The sequence below is a fragment of the Hemitrygon akajei genome, chromosome 6 (genome assembly GCF_048418815.1).
Source record: "Hemitrygon akajei chromosome 6, sHemAka1.3, whole genome shotgun sequence".
Lineage (NCBI taxonomy): Eukaryota > Metazoa > Chordata > Chondrichthyes > Myliobatiformes > Dasyatidae > Hemitrygon > Hemitrygon akajei.
This window is the reverse complement of record NC_133129.1, coordinates 10,728,150-10,745,107: the sequence shown is the minus strand read 5'-3', so window position 1 is coordinate 10,745,107 and position 16,958 is coordinate 10,728,150. Positions and strand designations below refer to the sequence as shown.

The window sequence follows — 16,958 nt, the reverse complement described above, 5'->3', positions numbered from 1 at the left end:
CGAGTTGCTGTCACATGATTATCCGATTGGTTATTTGCATTAACGAGGTGTACAGATGTACCTAATAAAGTGGCCACGGAGTGTACAGGCGCTCAGGGTGACGTGTAGCTACTTGTTCCCTGCAGTTTCTCTCACCTTACTGAGGCCCTCCTGACTGCCGTTAGTGACGCACAGATCCATCTGCCCCTGTTCAGGGCTGTAGTTCATAGATGGAGGATTGTGAAGGCATTTCTGCAGATCTTTCATCCAGGATATTAACTCTGGAATTCTGCAAAACACAAGAACTAACTTTGATTCTGTGTCAAACAATCAATGCAGTTTTAGATTTTTACAGGAGATAAGGAACATGTAGATTGGGAAGGGAAATGGTGTTTAGATTTATACCAGCCATGTCCTTGTTCTATGGCATTGCAGACATGAATTGCTAAATGGCTAACTCTAGTTCCTATTTATATTCAGATCATGGTTTTAGAAATCTTGGAAAGGATCCATTTCCATTAGCTCTATGATCTATTTATGCCCTTCCTAATTTTATATATCTTAATTCAGTCTTTTGCAGCTTTCCCTGTTCCAAAGAAAGCAACAACGTCCAATCACAGAGTCATAGCATGGATTCAGGCCCTTCATCCAACTCGTCAACACCAAACCTGGTGTCCACCAGGATAGTCTACTTAGACCACATTTCTCCCTAGACCTCCCCTATCCACACACTTATCCAAATATCTTTTAAATATTGTTATTGTACCTTCCTCAGCTACTTTCTCCAGCATTTTGATCCATATACAGGGCATGAAGAAAATACCCTCCGGGTCACTTTTATATCCTTTGCTTGCCATCTTAAGTCTTTCTAGTTTTTTAAAATTCCTTTTCCTGGGTAACAGGTTGCATGTGTTCACTTTGTCTATGTCCCTACTGACTTCTTATACCTCAACAAAGTCAACCCTTCATCTTCCAAGGATTAAAGGCCTAGACTGGCCAAACTCTCCCTGTAGCTCAGGCCCTCGAGTCCTGGTAATACTCTTGAAAAACTCCTTCACAATCTTTCCAGCTTAATGACATATTTAAACTTATGAGCTTTAAACCAATACCAACTTCTCATAAGCTCAGTGTAAACTCTATGTGACTGGACATTTCCTAGGAAGGTCAGACTCTGCCAGATAGATCTTCAAATTCCAAGGTGTGAACATTTGTCTTGGCCCATCCACATTGAAGTCATGGTCAAGAAGGCTCACCAACAGCTCTACGTGTCTCTCCATGTCTCCATCAACTCTTACCAATTTTTATTGATGCATAAGAAACTAGAGAGAGTTACGGACACAGCTCAGCACATTACGGAAACCAGCCTCCTCTCCACGGACTCCGTCTATGCTTCTCTCTGCCTCAGTGAAGCAGCCAGCATCATCAAAGACCCCACCCACCCCAGACGTTCTCATTTCTTCCCTGACACTGGGCAGAAGATACAAAAGCCTGGAAGTATGTACTACCAGGCTCAAGGACAGCCTGTTATCAGAATCAGGTTTATTATCACCGGCATGTGACGTGAAATTTGTTAACTTAGCAGCAGCAGTTCATGCAATACATAATCTAGCAGAGAGAAAAAAAAATAAAAAAAATAAATAAACAAGTAAATCAATTACATATATTGAATAGATTTTTTAAAATGTGCAAAAACAGAAATAATGTATATTAAAAAAGTGAGGTAGTGTCCAAAACTTCAAGGTCCATTTAGGAATCAGATGGCAGAGGGAAAGAAGATGTTCCTGAGTTGCTGAGTGTGTGCCTTCAGGCTTCTGTACTTCCTACCTGATGGTAACAGTGAGAAAAGGACATGCCCTGGGTGCTGGAGGTCCTTAATAATGGATGCTACCTTTCTGAGACACCGCTTCCTAAAGATGTCCTGGGTACTTTGCAGGCTAGCACCCAAGATGGAGCTGACTAGATTTACAACCTTCTGCAGATTCTTTCAGTCCTGTGTAGTAGCCCCTCCATTCCAGACAGTGATGCAGCCTGTCAGAATGCTCTCCATGGTACAATTATAGAAGTTTTTGAGTGTATTTATTGACATGCCAAATCTCTTCAAACTCCTAATATAGTTGTTGTCTTGCCTTCTTTATAACTACATCGATATGTTGGGACCAGGTTAGATCCTCAGAGATCTTGACACCCAGGAACTTGAAGCTGCTCACTCTCTCCACTTCTGATCCCTCTGAGGATTGGTATGTGTTCTTTCATCTTACCCTTCCTGAAGTCCACAACCAACTCTTTCGTCTTACTGATGTTGAGTGCCAGGTTGTTGCTGCGGCACCATTCCACTAGTTGGCATATCTCACTCCTGTACGCCCTCTTGTCACCACCTGAGATTCTACCAACAATGGTTGTGTCATCAGCAAATTTATACATGGTATTTGAGCTATGCCTAGCCACACAGTCATGTGTATATAGAGAGTAGAGCAGTGGGCTAAGCACACACCCCTGAGGTGCACCAGTGTTGATCATCAGCGAGGAGGATGTGTAATCACAAATCTGCACAGACTGTGGTCTTCCGGCTAGGAAGTCGAGGATCCAATTGCAGAGGGAGGTACAGAGGCCCAGGTTCTGCTACTTCTCAATCAGGATTGTGGGAATAATGGTATTAAATGCAGAGCTGTAGTCGATGAACAGCATCCTGACGTAGGTGTTGTGTTGTCCAGGTGGTCTAAAGCCGTGTGGAGAGCCATTGAGATTGCGTCTGCTGTTGACCTATTGTGGTGATAGGAAAATTGCAATGGGTACAGGTCCTTGCTGAGGCAGGAGTTCAGTCTGGTCATAACCAACCTCTCAAAGCATTTCATCACTGTCGATGTGAGTGCTACCGGGCAATAGTCGTTAAGGCAGCCCACATTATTCTTCTTGGGCACTGGTATAATTATTGCCTTTTTGAAGCAAGTGGGAACTTCTGTCCGTAGCAGTGAGAGGCTGAAAATGTCCTTGAATACTCCCACCAGTTGGTTGGCACAGGCTGTCAGACTCCTGAATGGACCTCTTGTAGATAAGGTGGATTCTCAGCATTGCAATCTACCTCGTTATAATTTTGCGCCTTCTGGCCCAACAAGCCTGCTCTGCCCCATTACACCCATGTAACCAATTTAACCTACTCACCCACGTCTTTGCAACGTGGGAGGAAACAGGAGCACCCAGAGGAAACACGCGCTGTTACAGGGAGAATGTACAAACTCCTCACAGAGAGTGCTGGCACTGAACCTGGGTTGCTGGTGCCATAATAACATCACGCTAATTGCTACAGTACCGTACCGCTGATATTGTTTTACCTTATTCTAGCTTAAAAGTTAAAGTTCAAAAGTCCAAAGTAAATTTAATATCAAAGTACATATATGTCACCATATACTACCCTGAGATTCACTTTCTTGCAGCCATTCACCATAAAGAAATACAATAGAATCAATGAAAAGCAACACACACACAAAGGACAAACACCAATACATTGTGCAACAACTTGATCTATATAAACAGTACGCAAGACAAGCTTTTCAATGTAGCTTGGTACATGTGACAATAATAAACCAATGCCCTTTCTCTCATTACCCTGCTGAAGCTGAGTATTGTAGAGCCCGTTTCATTGTCTCTTGCCCAAACGTGATGCTCTGTCCACCCTTTATGGTGAAGTTGGCACTCTCAAAGGGGAACATGTTGGGGCTTGGCATCCCGGTTGCAAGGGAGATCATGGTCGGTGGGCTCCTCTGCAGCAGCTCAGCTGAAAACAAGCAGAGAAAGGTTCCAGGTTATCGGGCCATTGTTTGGAAGTTGCATCAACAGCCCTACTCGGACAGTTTGAAAAACAAAGGTACTATGCAATAAGTTAATTGTTGTCATGTGCACTGAGGTACGGTACGGAAGGGTGGACCTGAGAGTTCAAAGTTCAAAATAAAATTATTATCAAAGTACGTATATAGTATGTCACAAATACTACCCCGAGGTTCATTTTCTTGGAGGCATTCAAAGTAGAACAATTAAGTACAAATGAATAAATGAAAATCTGCACACAAAGACTGACAAGTAACTATGCACAAAAGGCGATAGACTGAGCAAATATAACAAAAGAAATAAAACAATAACTAAACAGATAAATAATATTGAGAACACGAGTTGTCAAATCTTTGAAAGCATTGTGCTGAGTGAAGATACAGGAGCCTGAAGATGGAAGGGGAATAACTTTTTCCTGAACCTGGTGCTGTGTGATCTGTACCTCCTTCCTGATAGTAGCAGCAAGAAGAGAGCATGGCCTGGATGATGGTTGCGAGATGAGCGCAATACTTAAAGAGGATGGAAGGGGGCGCTGCGTCTGTTGGTGGAACCTTGTTGGAGGTGGGGCAATTGTGAAGGACAATCTGTTGAATGTGGAGGCTGCTGGGTAGAAGGTGAGGACCGGGGGCTCTCTGCCCTTCCTCTGTCCAGGAGGAATTTATTATATTGCTTCATTATAGGAAGAGTGTGGCGTGTGGTTAAGGCGTTGGACTAGTGATCTGAAGGTCGTGAGTTCAAGCCCCAGCCAAGACAGCGTGTGCGTCCTTGAGCAAGACACTTAACCAGCTGAAAATGAGTACCGGCAAAATGCTGACGGTTAACTGGCATCCTGTCTGGAGGGTGGGGGATGGGAGTCTCGTACTCTCAGTCGCTTCACTCCACGGAAACCGGCATAAGCACTGGCCTGATGAGCTCACAAGGCTCGGGACAGACTTTAACCTTATTATAGGAAGGATATGTGATTAACCAGGAGAGCATGTCTCATGTGAGCTAGGGCCTTTCTCTTTGGACCGAGGCACAATCACCCAGTGAGGAAGGCTATCAAAACTTGTAGTAGGATCTGGACCAGCTGGAATAATAGGCCGAAAAATGACTGATGGAATTTAATGTAGGCAAGTGGGAGGTGTTGCATTTTGAGAAGGTAGACCTGGGTAGGACTTACATGGGGAACGGTAGGGCATGAGGAGTCCGGTAAAACAGAGGGATCTGGGAATACAGATCCATAGTTCCTTGAAAGCAGTGCCACAGGTAGACGGAGTCATAAAGAGAGCTTTTGGCAAATTGCCCTTCATAAATTAAAATATTGAGTTGGGATGCTATGTTGAAGTTATATAAGATGTTACTGAGACTAATTTGGAATAAGGTGTGCAGTTCTGATCACCTACCAAAAGGAAAGATATTAATAAGTTTGAAAGAATGCAGAGAAAATTTAAAAGGATTTCACCATGACTTGAAGAACACAGTAATGGGAAAAGGCTGAATAGGGCAGGACTTTATTCTCTAGAGCATAGGAGAACGAGGGGAGTTTTGGTAGAGGTATACAAAATTATGAGGGGTATAGATAGGGTTAATGCAAACAGACATTTTCCACTGTTGAGTGAGACTAGAACTAGAGGTAATGGGTTAAGGGGGAAAGGTGAAATATTTAAGAGGAACATGAGGGGGAACTTCTTCACTCTGAGGGCAGTGAGAGTGTGGTACAAGCTGCTGGCAGAAGTGGTGAATGCAGGTTCGATTTCAACTTTAGGGAGGAATTTGGATAGGTACATGGATGGGAGGGGTATGGAGGGCAATGGTCCGGGTGCAGGTTGATGGAGCTAGGCAGATTAAAAGTTAGCATGGACTAGATGGGCTGTTTCTAAGGAGGACTGAAACAAAGACTATTCCACACAGCTTACACAAAGACTTGACTTGCGAGTGTCCAAAGCTGCATCTTTGAAATGGAGGACCATTTTTGAGTTGAAGGAGAAGTCGTTTAATGGGAGGGAGGACAAGTTCAGTCAACTGTAGGAAGGCAGCATCTATGGAAATGAATAAGCAGTTAACATTTCGGGCTGAAGAAGGCTCTTTGCTGATGAAGTGTCTGAGCCCAAAACATCAAATGTTTATTCATTTCAGTCTGACCTGCTGAGTTCCTCCAGCACTCTGTGTGTGTTGCTCTGGATTTCCAGCATCTGCAGAATCTCTTCTGTTTGAGAGCTGAATGACTGTTGGCAGAGTGCAACTGGTTGGCAGGTCGCGGATGATTGTTTTTTTTCTATTACTTCTCTGGGTGACATTTATTCCAAAGTTAAGATTTTCCACACTTTTTTACACTATTAATATTTACATCAGCAACTGTTGATTACTGTAATCATTAACACTACACATATAACAATTCTATCATAAAAACCTTATTATTTATGCATCAGAATCCTAGGTTAAGTGTCATCACTTTAATATGTGACCAAAGTAAATTCTGATTAAAATGTTGTATAGATCACTAATCGGTACCAGTCATAAATGTGACCGTAACTGTTTCTAAATATGATCTATAACACATTGGTAGCAAAGATTAACAGTGGTAACTATTAGACTAGCAACCCAGAACAACTGATCCAGAAAATGGAATTCAATTTCTAGCCTGGTGACTGAGATAATATGTAGAATACCTCTGCCATTCGTTTGGAGAGAGGGAGCGTGGAGAGGGGAGCGCGGAGGGGGGGAGCGCGGAGGGGGAGCGCGGAGAGAGGGGAGCGCGGAGGGGGGAGCGCGGAGGGGGGAGCGCGGAGGGGGGAGCGCGGAGGGGGGGAGCGCGGAGGGGGGAGCGCGGAGGGGGGGAGCGCGGAGAGGGGGAGCGCGGAGAGGGGGAGCGCGGAGAGGGGGAGCGCGGAGAGAGGGGAGCGTGGAGAGGGGGAGCGCGGAGCGGGGGAGCGCGGAGCGGGGGAGCGCGGAGAGGGGGAGCGCGGAGAGGGGGGAGCGCGGAGAGAGGGGAGCGCGGAGAGGGGGAGCGCGGAGAGGGGGAGCGCGGAGCGGGGGAGCGCGGAGGGGGGGAGCGCGGAGAGAGGGGAGCGCGGAGAGGGGGAGCGCGGAGAGGGGGAGCGTGGAGAGGGGGAGCGTGGAGAGGGGGAGCGTGGAGAGGGGGAGCGTGGAGAGAGGGAGCGTGCTGCATAGGCAGCAGCTTGTTCTCCATGTTGTACTGCTCTGGCCTGTATGTCACGTAGACAGCCAGGGGTGACCCGAGCAATGGAGGGCCTCATATAGAATATGGAATGATTAGTTGGTCCCTGTACATGAAGAAGAATGGCTTAGAAGTGAGGCATTTTTATTCTCCAAAGCTGTGCTTATGAAAATCCACTCTCTCTTATTAATTTGTGATGATTACTGGACTGAGTCATGCCTGTCTAAAACCTGATCTGGTCACAAACTGCATGTTATTACCCCTCAACTGTCAAGCTCTTGAACCCGAGGGGATAACTTCACTCACTCCATCACTTTCAAGGACGCTGCGTCTCATTATTATTAATGCTATATTTTAAAAAATTCTATTTCTTTACATTTTGTTGTCTTTTGCACAGTGATTGTTGGTCTGGCCTGTTGGGTGTGATCTTTCATTGATTGTATTGCGTTTTTTTATTCATTGTGAATGCCTGCAAGAAGGTGAATCTTGGGATTGTATATGGTCATATATATTGTTCATTCAATATGTCGTATGATGTGGTCTTTCCATGACCATGATTGTTATTGGCAATTTCTCTTTTTACAGAAGTGGTTTGCATGCTTTGTACGCAGCATAAGGAATAAGGTGGATGATCTTGTTGTACGGTTACAGATTGGCAGGTATGATATTGCGGCCATCATTGAGATGTGGCTAAAGGATGCATGTCTCTGGGAGCTGAACGTCCAAAGATACACGGTGTATCGGAAGGATAGGCAGGTAGGTAGAGGGGGTGGCGTGGCTTTAATGGTAAGAAATGATATTAAATCATTAGAAAGAGTTGACATGGGATCGGAAGGTACAGAATCTTTATGGGTTGAGCTACGAAGTCGCAGGGGTAAAAGGACCCTGATGGCAGTTATATAGAGGCCTCCAAACAGCTGCAGTGATGTGGACTACAAATTACAACAGGAAATAGAAAAGGCTTGCCAGAAGGGCAGTGTTATGATAATTGTAGGGGATTTTAACATGTGTGTGGATTGGGAAAATCAGATCGACACTGGATCTCAAGAGAGAGAATTTGTAGAATGTCTACGAGATGGCTTTTTAGAACAGCTTGTTGTTGAGCCCACTAGGGGATCGGCTGTACTGGATTGGGTATTGTGTAATGAACCAGAGGTGATTAGAGAGATGGAAGTGAAGGAACCCTTAGGAGGCAGTGATCATAACATGATTCAGTTCACTGTGAAATTTGAGAAAGAGAAGCCGAAGTCCGATGTGTCGGTATTTCAGTGGAGTAAAGGAAATTACAGTGGCATGAGAGAGGAACTGGCCAAGGTTGACTGGAAAGGGACACTAGCGGGAAGGACGGCAGAGTAGCAGTGGCTGGAGTTTATGCGAGAAGTGAGGAAGGTGCAAGACAGATATATTCCAAAGAAGAAGAAATTTTCGAATGGAAAAAGGATGCAACCGTGGCTGACAAGAGAAGTCAAAGCCAAAATAAAAGCAAAGCAGAGGGCATACAAGGAAGCAAAAATTAGTGGGAAGACAGGGGATTGGGAAGTTTTTAAAAGCTTACAAAAGGAAACTAAGAAGGTCATTAAGAGGGAAAAGATGAACTATGAAAGGAAGCTAGCAAATAATATCAAAGAGGATACTAAAAGCTTTTTCAAGTATATAAAGAGTAAAAGACAGTTGAGAGTAGATATAGGACTGATAGAAAATGATGCTGGAGAAATTGTACTGGGAGATAAGGAGATGGCGGAGGAACTGAACGAGTATTTTGCATCAGTCTTCACTGAGGAAGACATCAGCAATATACCGGACATTCAAGGGTGTCAGGGAAGAGAAATATGCGCAGTCACAATTATGACAGAGAAAGTACTCAGGAAGCTGAATAGTCTAAGGGTAGATAAATCTCCTGGACCAGATGGAATGCACCCTCGTGTTCTGAAGGAAGTAGCAGTGGAGATTGTGGAGGCATTAGCAATGATCTTTCAAAACTCGATAGATTCTGGCATGGTTCCGGAGGACTGGAAGATTGTAAATGTCACTCTGTTATTTAAGAAGGGGGCAAGGAAGCAAAAAGGAAATTATAGACTTGTTAGCTTGACATCGGTGGTTGGGAAGTTGTTGGAGTCGATTGTCAAAGGTGAGGTTACGGAATACCTGGAGGCATATGACAAGATAGGCAGAACTCAGCATGGTTTCCTTAAAGGAAAATCCTGCCTGACAAACCTAGTGCAATTTTTTGAGGAAATTACAAGTAGGCTAGACAAGGGAGATGCAGTGGATGTTGTGTATTTGGATTTTCAAAAGGCCTTTGACAAGGTGCCGCACACGAGGCTGCTAAACAAGATAAGAGCCCATGGAATTACAGGAAAGTTACATACGTGGATAGAGTGGCAGGTTGGTTGATTGGCAGGAAGCAGAGAGTGGGAATAAAGGGATCCCATTCTGGTTGGCTGCCGGTTACCAGTGGTGTTCCACGGGGGTCCGTGTTGGGGCTGATTCTTTTTACGTTGTATATCAACGATTTAGATTATGGAATAGATGGCTTTGTGGCTAAGTTTGCTGGTGATACAAAGATAGGTGGAGGGGCTGGTAGTGCTGAGGAAACAGAGAGTTTGCAGAGAGACTTGGATAGATTGGGGGAATGGGCAAAGAAGTGGCAAATGAAATACAATGTGGGAAAGTGTGTGGTCATGCGCTTTGGTAGAAGAAATAAACGGGCAGACTATTATTTAAATGGGGAGAGAATTCAAAGTTCTGAGATGCAGTCCTTGTGCAGGATACCCTTAAGTTTAACCTCCAGGTTGAGCCGGTGGTGAAGAAGGCGAATGCAATGTTGGCATTCATTTCTAGAGAAATAGAGTATAGGAGCAGGGATGTGATGTTGAGGATCTATAAGGCAGTTTTGGGCTCCAAATTTAAGAAAGGATGTGCTGACATTGGAGAGGTTTCAGAGAAGATTCACTAGAATGATTCCGGGAATGTGAGGGTTAACATATGAGGAATGTTTGACCGCTCTTGGACTGTACTCCTTGGAGTTTAGAAGAATGAGGGGGGACCTCATAGAAACATTTCGAATGTTGAAAGGCATGGACAGAGTGGATGTGGCAAAGTTGTTTCCCATGGTGGGGGAGTCTAGTACAAGAGGACATGACTTGAGGATTGCAGAGCGCCCATTCAGAACAGAGACACAAAGAAATTATTTTAGCCAGAGGGTGGTGAATCTGTGGAATTTGTTGCCATAGGCGGCAGTGGAGGCCGGGTCATTGGGTGTATTTAAGGCAGAGATTGATAGGTATCTGAGTAGTCAGGGCATCAAAGGTTATGGTGAAAGGCAGGGGAATGGGACTAAAGGGGAGATTGGATCAGCTCATGATGAAATGGCAGAGCAGACTCGATGGGCCGAATGGCCGCCTTCTGCTCCTTTGTCTTATGGCCTTCTCTGGGCAGTGTCTTTAAAAGACGAGTGACCCTAGCCATTATCAATACTCTTCAGAGACTATGTTCCTGGCATGGCAGGTCACATAACCAGGACTCGTGATGTACACCAGCTGCTCACACTGCCATACCCCCTCTGCTCCCATGGCTTCATGTGACCCTGATCAGGGGGCTGAGCAGGTGCTTCACCTCGCCCAAGCGTGATCTGCAGGCTAGTGGAAGGAAGGAGCACCTTACACCTCCTTCGGTAGAGACGTATCTACACCCCACCACCAGAGACAGAGTGTAATGCCCTGGTTCATATTTTTACTGTTATGCTGCATGTATTTCATTTAGCAGTTCTGCAAGAGCCGTCTGTTCTGTTTTCAGCTTGTTTGGGTGATTGTTGAAGATCAGAGAGAGGAGAAATGTGTGCCATCCAATTAGGATGAGCGAATTAATGGATGGTTTCTCTCGTGAGGGACACCAAGGTTGGGCTTGGGGCTTTAGGTTCGAGAGGGGATGAAGAGAGAAGACGCAGGAGAGGAGGGGTCATAAGATTGGAACCGGAGCGGGACCATGATTTGATGAAGCCGGGGGGCAAGATCGATTGAGGATCGGTGACTATGGAGAAACTTTGAGCTCCAACTTGTGCACATTTGACTGTTTCATTAAAATGGGCCCTTTTCTGTTTTTTTTGAACCTTTCTTTACTAACCCTTTACTCAAATTAAGATTCGTAAGTATAACCTTTTACTCATATGCGATGTACTGTCTGTTACTTCGTGGCACTAATTTGTAACAAATTACACAGCATCCACACAAACCGGGGTTTTGGGTGGGAGAGGGTCTCCGTCTCACCAGTTTGCCGGGGCTGGAGGTCGTCTTCCCTAGACCTACACAGCCAAGGAAACCAGCGTGTTTAATTTACTCTATTCTTGCCATCGAGGGAGTACAGAGAAGGTTCACCAGATTGATTCCTGGGATGGCAGGACTTTCATATGAAGAAAGACTGGATCGACTAGGCTTATACTCACTGGAATTTAGAAAACTGAGGGGGGATCTTATTGAAACGTATAAAATTCTAAAGGGGTTGGACAGGCTAGATGCAGGAAGATTGTTTCCGATGTTGGGGAAGTCCAGAACGAGGGGTCACAGTTTAAGGATAAAGGGGAAGCCTTTTAGGACCGAGATGAGGAAAAACTTCTTCACACAGAGAGTAGTGAATCTGTGGAATTCTCTGCCACAGGAAACAGTTGAGGCCGGTTCATTGGCTATATTTAAGAGGAAGTTAGATATGGCCCTTGTGGCTAAAGGGATCAGGGGGTATGGAGAGAAAGCAGGTACAGGGTTCTGAGTTGGATGATCAGCCATGATCATACTGAATGGCGGTGCAGGCTCGAAGGGCCAAATGGCCTACTCCTGCACCTATTTTCTATGTTTCTATGTTTACATACAGCTGGATAATAAACATACTTCGAACTTTGAGCGAGAGAGACATCAAAGTTTGTTCACAATACTGCTCAGGACACGAGTGCACATTGTCCTGAGCCATGCCTGTTACCCCTGAGCCCATGGTGGATAATCTGCTCAAAATATTCCCTTACAGAACAACCAGTAAAACTCTAATAATCCATCACCCCCAAGACCTTGGTAGCACTGGAATACTGGATATTACACACTTCTGTTTCACTGTTTTGTTTCAGATGATACGAGTGAATAAGTTTAATAATAACCAGAATGAATTTGTCAGTGAACCCAGTTAGTTTACAGCGAGCAAGAAACTGTGTCCCGCTCAGTTTAAAGGGGTTAATGAGTGCCACGGCAGCGTAAGATTTTACAGTGCCAGCAATCGAAGTTCAGTTCCTGCCATTACTGTAAGGAGTCTGTACGTTTTCCCCATGACTGTGTGGGGTTGCTCCTAGCACTCCAGTATCCTCCCACAGCCCAAAGACAGATAGTTAGTAAGAGTTAGTAAATTGTGGGCATGCTAGGTTGGTGACACTAGGGGCTACCTCCCAGCAAAAACTCAGACTGCGTTGATCGTTGGCACAAAACGATGTACGCTTCACTGTATGCTTCGATATACACGCAGCAAATAAATCTCCAAAACAAGTCAGAAATAGCACTCGGTGAGCTCATTGAACGAGCACTCTGGATTCCGACCAGCATTCCAGGTTCAGCCCTTCAGCTGGCCCATTCACCCGTCACTGCAACCCAACCTTGTACAGACACAGATTGCTGTGGAATGGTGGCGAGGTGCGGAATGAAGAATTGAGTTGAAAGGAGGGCCCACTCTGCTCCCATATAACAATTACAGCATGGAAATAGGCCATCTCGGCCGTGCTGAACACTTACTCTCACCTAGTCCCACCGACCTGCACTCAGCCCATAACCCTCCATTCCTTTCCTGTCCATATACCTATCCAATTTTTTTTAAATGACAAAATCGAACCTGCTTCTACCCCTTCTACTGGAAACTCGTTCCACACAGCTACCACTCTCTGAGTAAAGAAGTTCCGTCTTGTGTTACCCCTAAACTTTTGCCCCTCAACTCTAAACTCATGTCCTCTTGTTTGAATCTCCCCTACCCTCAATGGAAAAAGCCTATCCACGTCAACTCTATTTATCCCCCTCCTAATTTCAAATAGCTCTATCAAGTCCCCCCTTAAACTTCTACGCTCCAAAGAATAAAGACCTAACTTGTTCAGCCTTTGTCTTACACCGTCCTAACCGTCTTTGTCAATACAAGCGCGGAAGTGACATGACTACTTACTCAATGCCCTGATAGGTGATACCCTTCGAGCTGCACTCACTGCGTTGATAAATCTTGAGTAATTCATGTTTTCTGCAAAACAAATTCAAACGTGAGATCTAAAGAAACAAGAAAGATTAACTACATCTTCAGAGAAAGACATATGCTTAAGAAATCAGGGCAACAAACTTTTACTCTGAATAGTTTTAACCAGCGCCTTTCTCAATCTGTGTTAAAGATCCAGGGAAAATGACTAAGTTACCAGAGCAGCGACGGACTGTTGATATGAAGAGTTCAATACTCACTCTGGCAGCTGGGGGATTTAAATTCATGTCATTAAATAAAACTTGAACTTAAAGTAGCAGAAATGGCCTCAATAACAGTAGCATGAAGTTAAGATCTTTTATAAATCAGTGAATCTTACCCATTCTCAACTAAGTGTGACTCCTGAGCCACTAGAACTGTGGATTTCAACCTGCTATTTGACCGTTCCTCGCCAATTAATCAGCGCATTGTGTAAACAGTTCAATGTCAGAATCAGGATTGGGTTTATCATTACTAACCTATGTTGTGAAACTTGTTTTGCAGTGGCTGCATGGTGCAGCACTTAAAAACAAATCTATAAATTACAATAAGGTATACAGTGGATTCTGGTTAACTGGGCCATCGGTCAATTTGGGCAGCTGCTTATTTGGGACAACTTTTAAAGAACAAAGACTAATCAATAAAATAGCCAGGAAACCTTTCATTTATTTGGGACATATGACACTTAATTGGGGCAGAAGACTATTGTTGAACAGGAATAAACTAGTGTCAGTCGCTAGTGTGGCCTCTAGATGCTACACTGTGCTTCAAGTGAACAGTTTTTAAATAGCATCAGTAGCATGTGCTTGTTTTCAAAGATCAGTGATTTTTGTCACTGATAGTTGGGGGGGAAATAAGCAGTAAGACAATTCAGAACTGCTTTGCTCACTGTGGTTTCAGGCATTCAGGCTTAAGAGATGCCAGAAATGGCCTAGAGAGAAAATGAAACAGTTTCACTACTTCAACAAGTTAGGAACTATGTAGAATTTCAAGGTATTGGCAATCATCTTGAATGTTACAATGAAAACGAAGATTTGGAGGATGACACACAAAAAGCTGGAGGAACTCGGCAGGCCAGGCAGCATCTATAGAAAAAAGTGCAGTTGACGTTTTGGGCCGCAACCCTTCTGCAGGGCCCGAAGTGTACCAAAATGTTTCGGCCTGAAACGTCAACTGTACTTTTTTCCCCCCAAAGATGCTGCCTGGCCTGCTGAGTTCCTCCAGCATTTTGTAGGTGTTGCTCGGATTTCCAGCATCTGCAGATTTTCTCTTGTTTATGATTTGGAGGATGCAATTGTCGATAGCATTGTATGAATGCAGTCCATTAGCTCCACTGGGTGTCCACACTGATTTTATTCATTTACTGTCAATCAAAGGTCTGGCGGTGTATACCACGGGAATTCTTCTCTTGGTAAGTATTAAAAACTAACACTCAGTTTTATAGTACTGTAGTACTATTGGTAGTGTTCTAATTTGTTCTGTAGTTCATTTAAATACTGTTTAACATGTTTCCATGAAACTTGAGCTAACTGCGTCAGCCAGTGCTAAATGAACCGCTCTCGAGTCTCCCAGTGAAGCAGAATCCACCATATACAGCTCCCATTGGAATTTATTTAATACTCTGGGCACCATGGTAAGTCCAACACTACTGCAGCTCGGAGCACTCCCAGAGTTCAATTCCAGCATCCTCATGAAAGGAGTCTATACGGTCTCCACGGGGAACGTGTGGTGTTTTTATTTCATGCATTTATTGAGATATAGTGCGGAACAGAGCCTTCTGGCCCTTCCAGTTGCACTGCCCAGCAATCCCCTGATTTAATCCCAGCCTAATCACAGGACAATTTACAATGATCAATTAACCTACCAACCGATGCATCTTTGGACTGTGGGAGGAAACCGAGGAAACATACGAAGAACGTACAAACTGCTTACAGGCAGTGCCGGGGATTGAACCCAGGTTGCTGGCACTGTAAAGCGTTGTCATTACCGCTATGCTACTGTGTTGCCCCCTACTAGCTTCCCCGGGTGCTCCAGTTTGCTCCCACAGTCCAAAGACATATTAGCCAGGTTAACTGATCATTGTAAATTGTCCCATCCTTAGGTTAGGGTTAATAGGGATTGTCAGGGCCTGCTCCGACTGTATAACTAAATAAATAAATTAATTAATATAATTAAGTAGTGCAAAAAGAGTGTGGTGGTGTTCATGCATCATTGTCCGTTCAGAAATCTGATGGTAGAGGGGAAGAAGCTACACTGTATCCTTGTTATATGCGTCCTCAGACAATGCGTATTCACAGTTATGCGAGGGAACTACTTCTAGCAACGTCTCCTTATACGTGTCCAAAACTCACAGTTATGCGAGGAGCACTGCTTTCTCGCCAATACAAGTCAGGTGTGCGCGCCTCACAGTCTCACTCCCGCCAGTCTCGCATTGGTTTTGGCAAGGTGTGGATGTGCGATCTCGCGCTCTTAAACTTTTGTTGGTTTTACCTACGGTGCAGTGATTTTGTGCTTGAAATATTTAACGATGCCTCCTAAGCTTGAAAAAAAGTTGGAAATTATAAACAGCGTGGCATCAGGTGAAGGTACGCTACTGCTGTAAACAGAATCTTGCCTTTAAAGTTTTCTTTTGTTGCTTGACAATGTGCCAGCCCATCCTAAACATTTGGACAGCATTCATCCTGACATAACAGTGCGTTAGATTTAGCCACTTGGCCAAGGTGTCATCCACATTTAAGGTGTTTTTTTTCCAATGGCGAACTATCTCTCAGATACTGCAAGCAACAGACGAGTTTGAAAATCCCGGGTTTGAAAATACCAACGGTGAGGGACTGGTGGGAGTCGGAACACTTGGCACAAATGGCGATGGACATGGACCCAGGTTTAGAACGGAGTCAGCATTTCAGTCATTCCCTGCCGTCAACCCTTCTTCCCTACAAGCAAATTTATGCTGAAATACAAAATGCTGCCAAGCGAACAACCCTCACCACTTTCTTCAAACTGGTGCCGGCAGTTCTAAGAGTTCTGTGAGTCTTCCTTCACCCCTTGCTGTGTTTGATATGATCCTGAAGACCACAACCATCCACCTTATCCACGTAAAGCTGCCTGACACCACAACAACCACTCATCTCCCGGAGTGAACACACCTGCCCCTGTTCGTGAGTACTGTACACCCTAGTACGTTAACTTTCTATGACTTATTACACTGAATATGACCTTAAATTGATGAAATATAATATGAATGTTGCCTTGTGGTACTGCTTTTGTGTCGTATTGGTATGAAAATGTGAATAAATTACAGATAAAACATTTAGGAACCTCTGAAACGCATCCCTATTTTCTCCATTTAAATAATTATTCACATTATGCGTCGACTGCGAGGAACGTATCCCGCGCATGTAACGAGGATAGGGTGTATTCCTAAAACATCGAGTGCCAACATTCAGGCTCCTGTCCCTCCCCTCTGATAGACGGTGAGACTGCAGGTAAACATAAACTCAGGTCACTCATTACAGGAGGGATGTGGAGGCTTTGGAGGGGGTGCTGCCTGGATGAGACAGCGTGTGTACTACATGGGGTGACGGGGTGGAGATACGTCTCTACCAAAGGCGGTGTAGGGCACTCCTTCCCTCCACTAGCCTGCAGGTTACCTCTGGGCAAGGTGTAGCACCTGCTTAGCACCCCCCCCATCCCCAAATCAGGTGGCGGACAGTCGTCTGAGCAGCCGGTGCACATCACAAATCCTGGTTATGCG

The 16,958-nt window shown here is 44.7% G+C and overlaps 1 protein-coding gene across 4 annotated transcripts in view; it reads right to left on the bottom strand.

Moving 5' to 3' along the window:
* Window positions 1-16,958, bottom strand: part of aadat (aminoadipate aminotransferase) — a 112,257-nt gene that overhangs the window by 90,382 nt on the left and 4,917 nt on the right. For 2 of the 4 annotated variants that reach the window (XM_073047873.1, XM_073047874.1), the window contains exons 2-4: window positions 13,142-13,213; window positions 3,583-3,751; window positions 136-268 (exon numbers count right to left, since the gene is read on the bottom strand). In XM_073047873.1, the coding sequence (XP_072903974.1) occupies window positions 136-268; window positions 3,583-3,751; window positions 13,142-13,208 (369 nt within the window). In that variant the 5' untranslated portion in view covers window positions 13,209-13,213. Of the gene's footprint in view, window positions 1-135; window positions 269-3,582; window positions 3,752-13,141; window positions 13,214-13,425; window positions 13,448-13,544; window positions 13,683-16,958 lie in introns of those variants that run through there. The other 2 variants (XM_073047872.1, XM_073047875.1) reach the window with 2 other exon arrangements.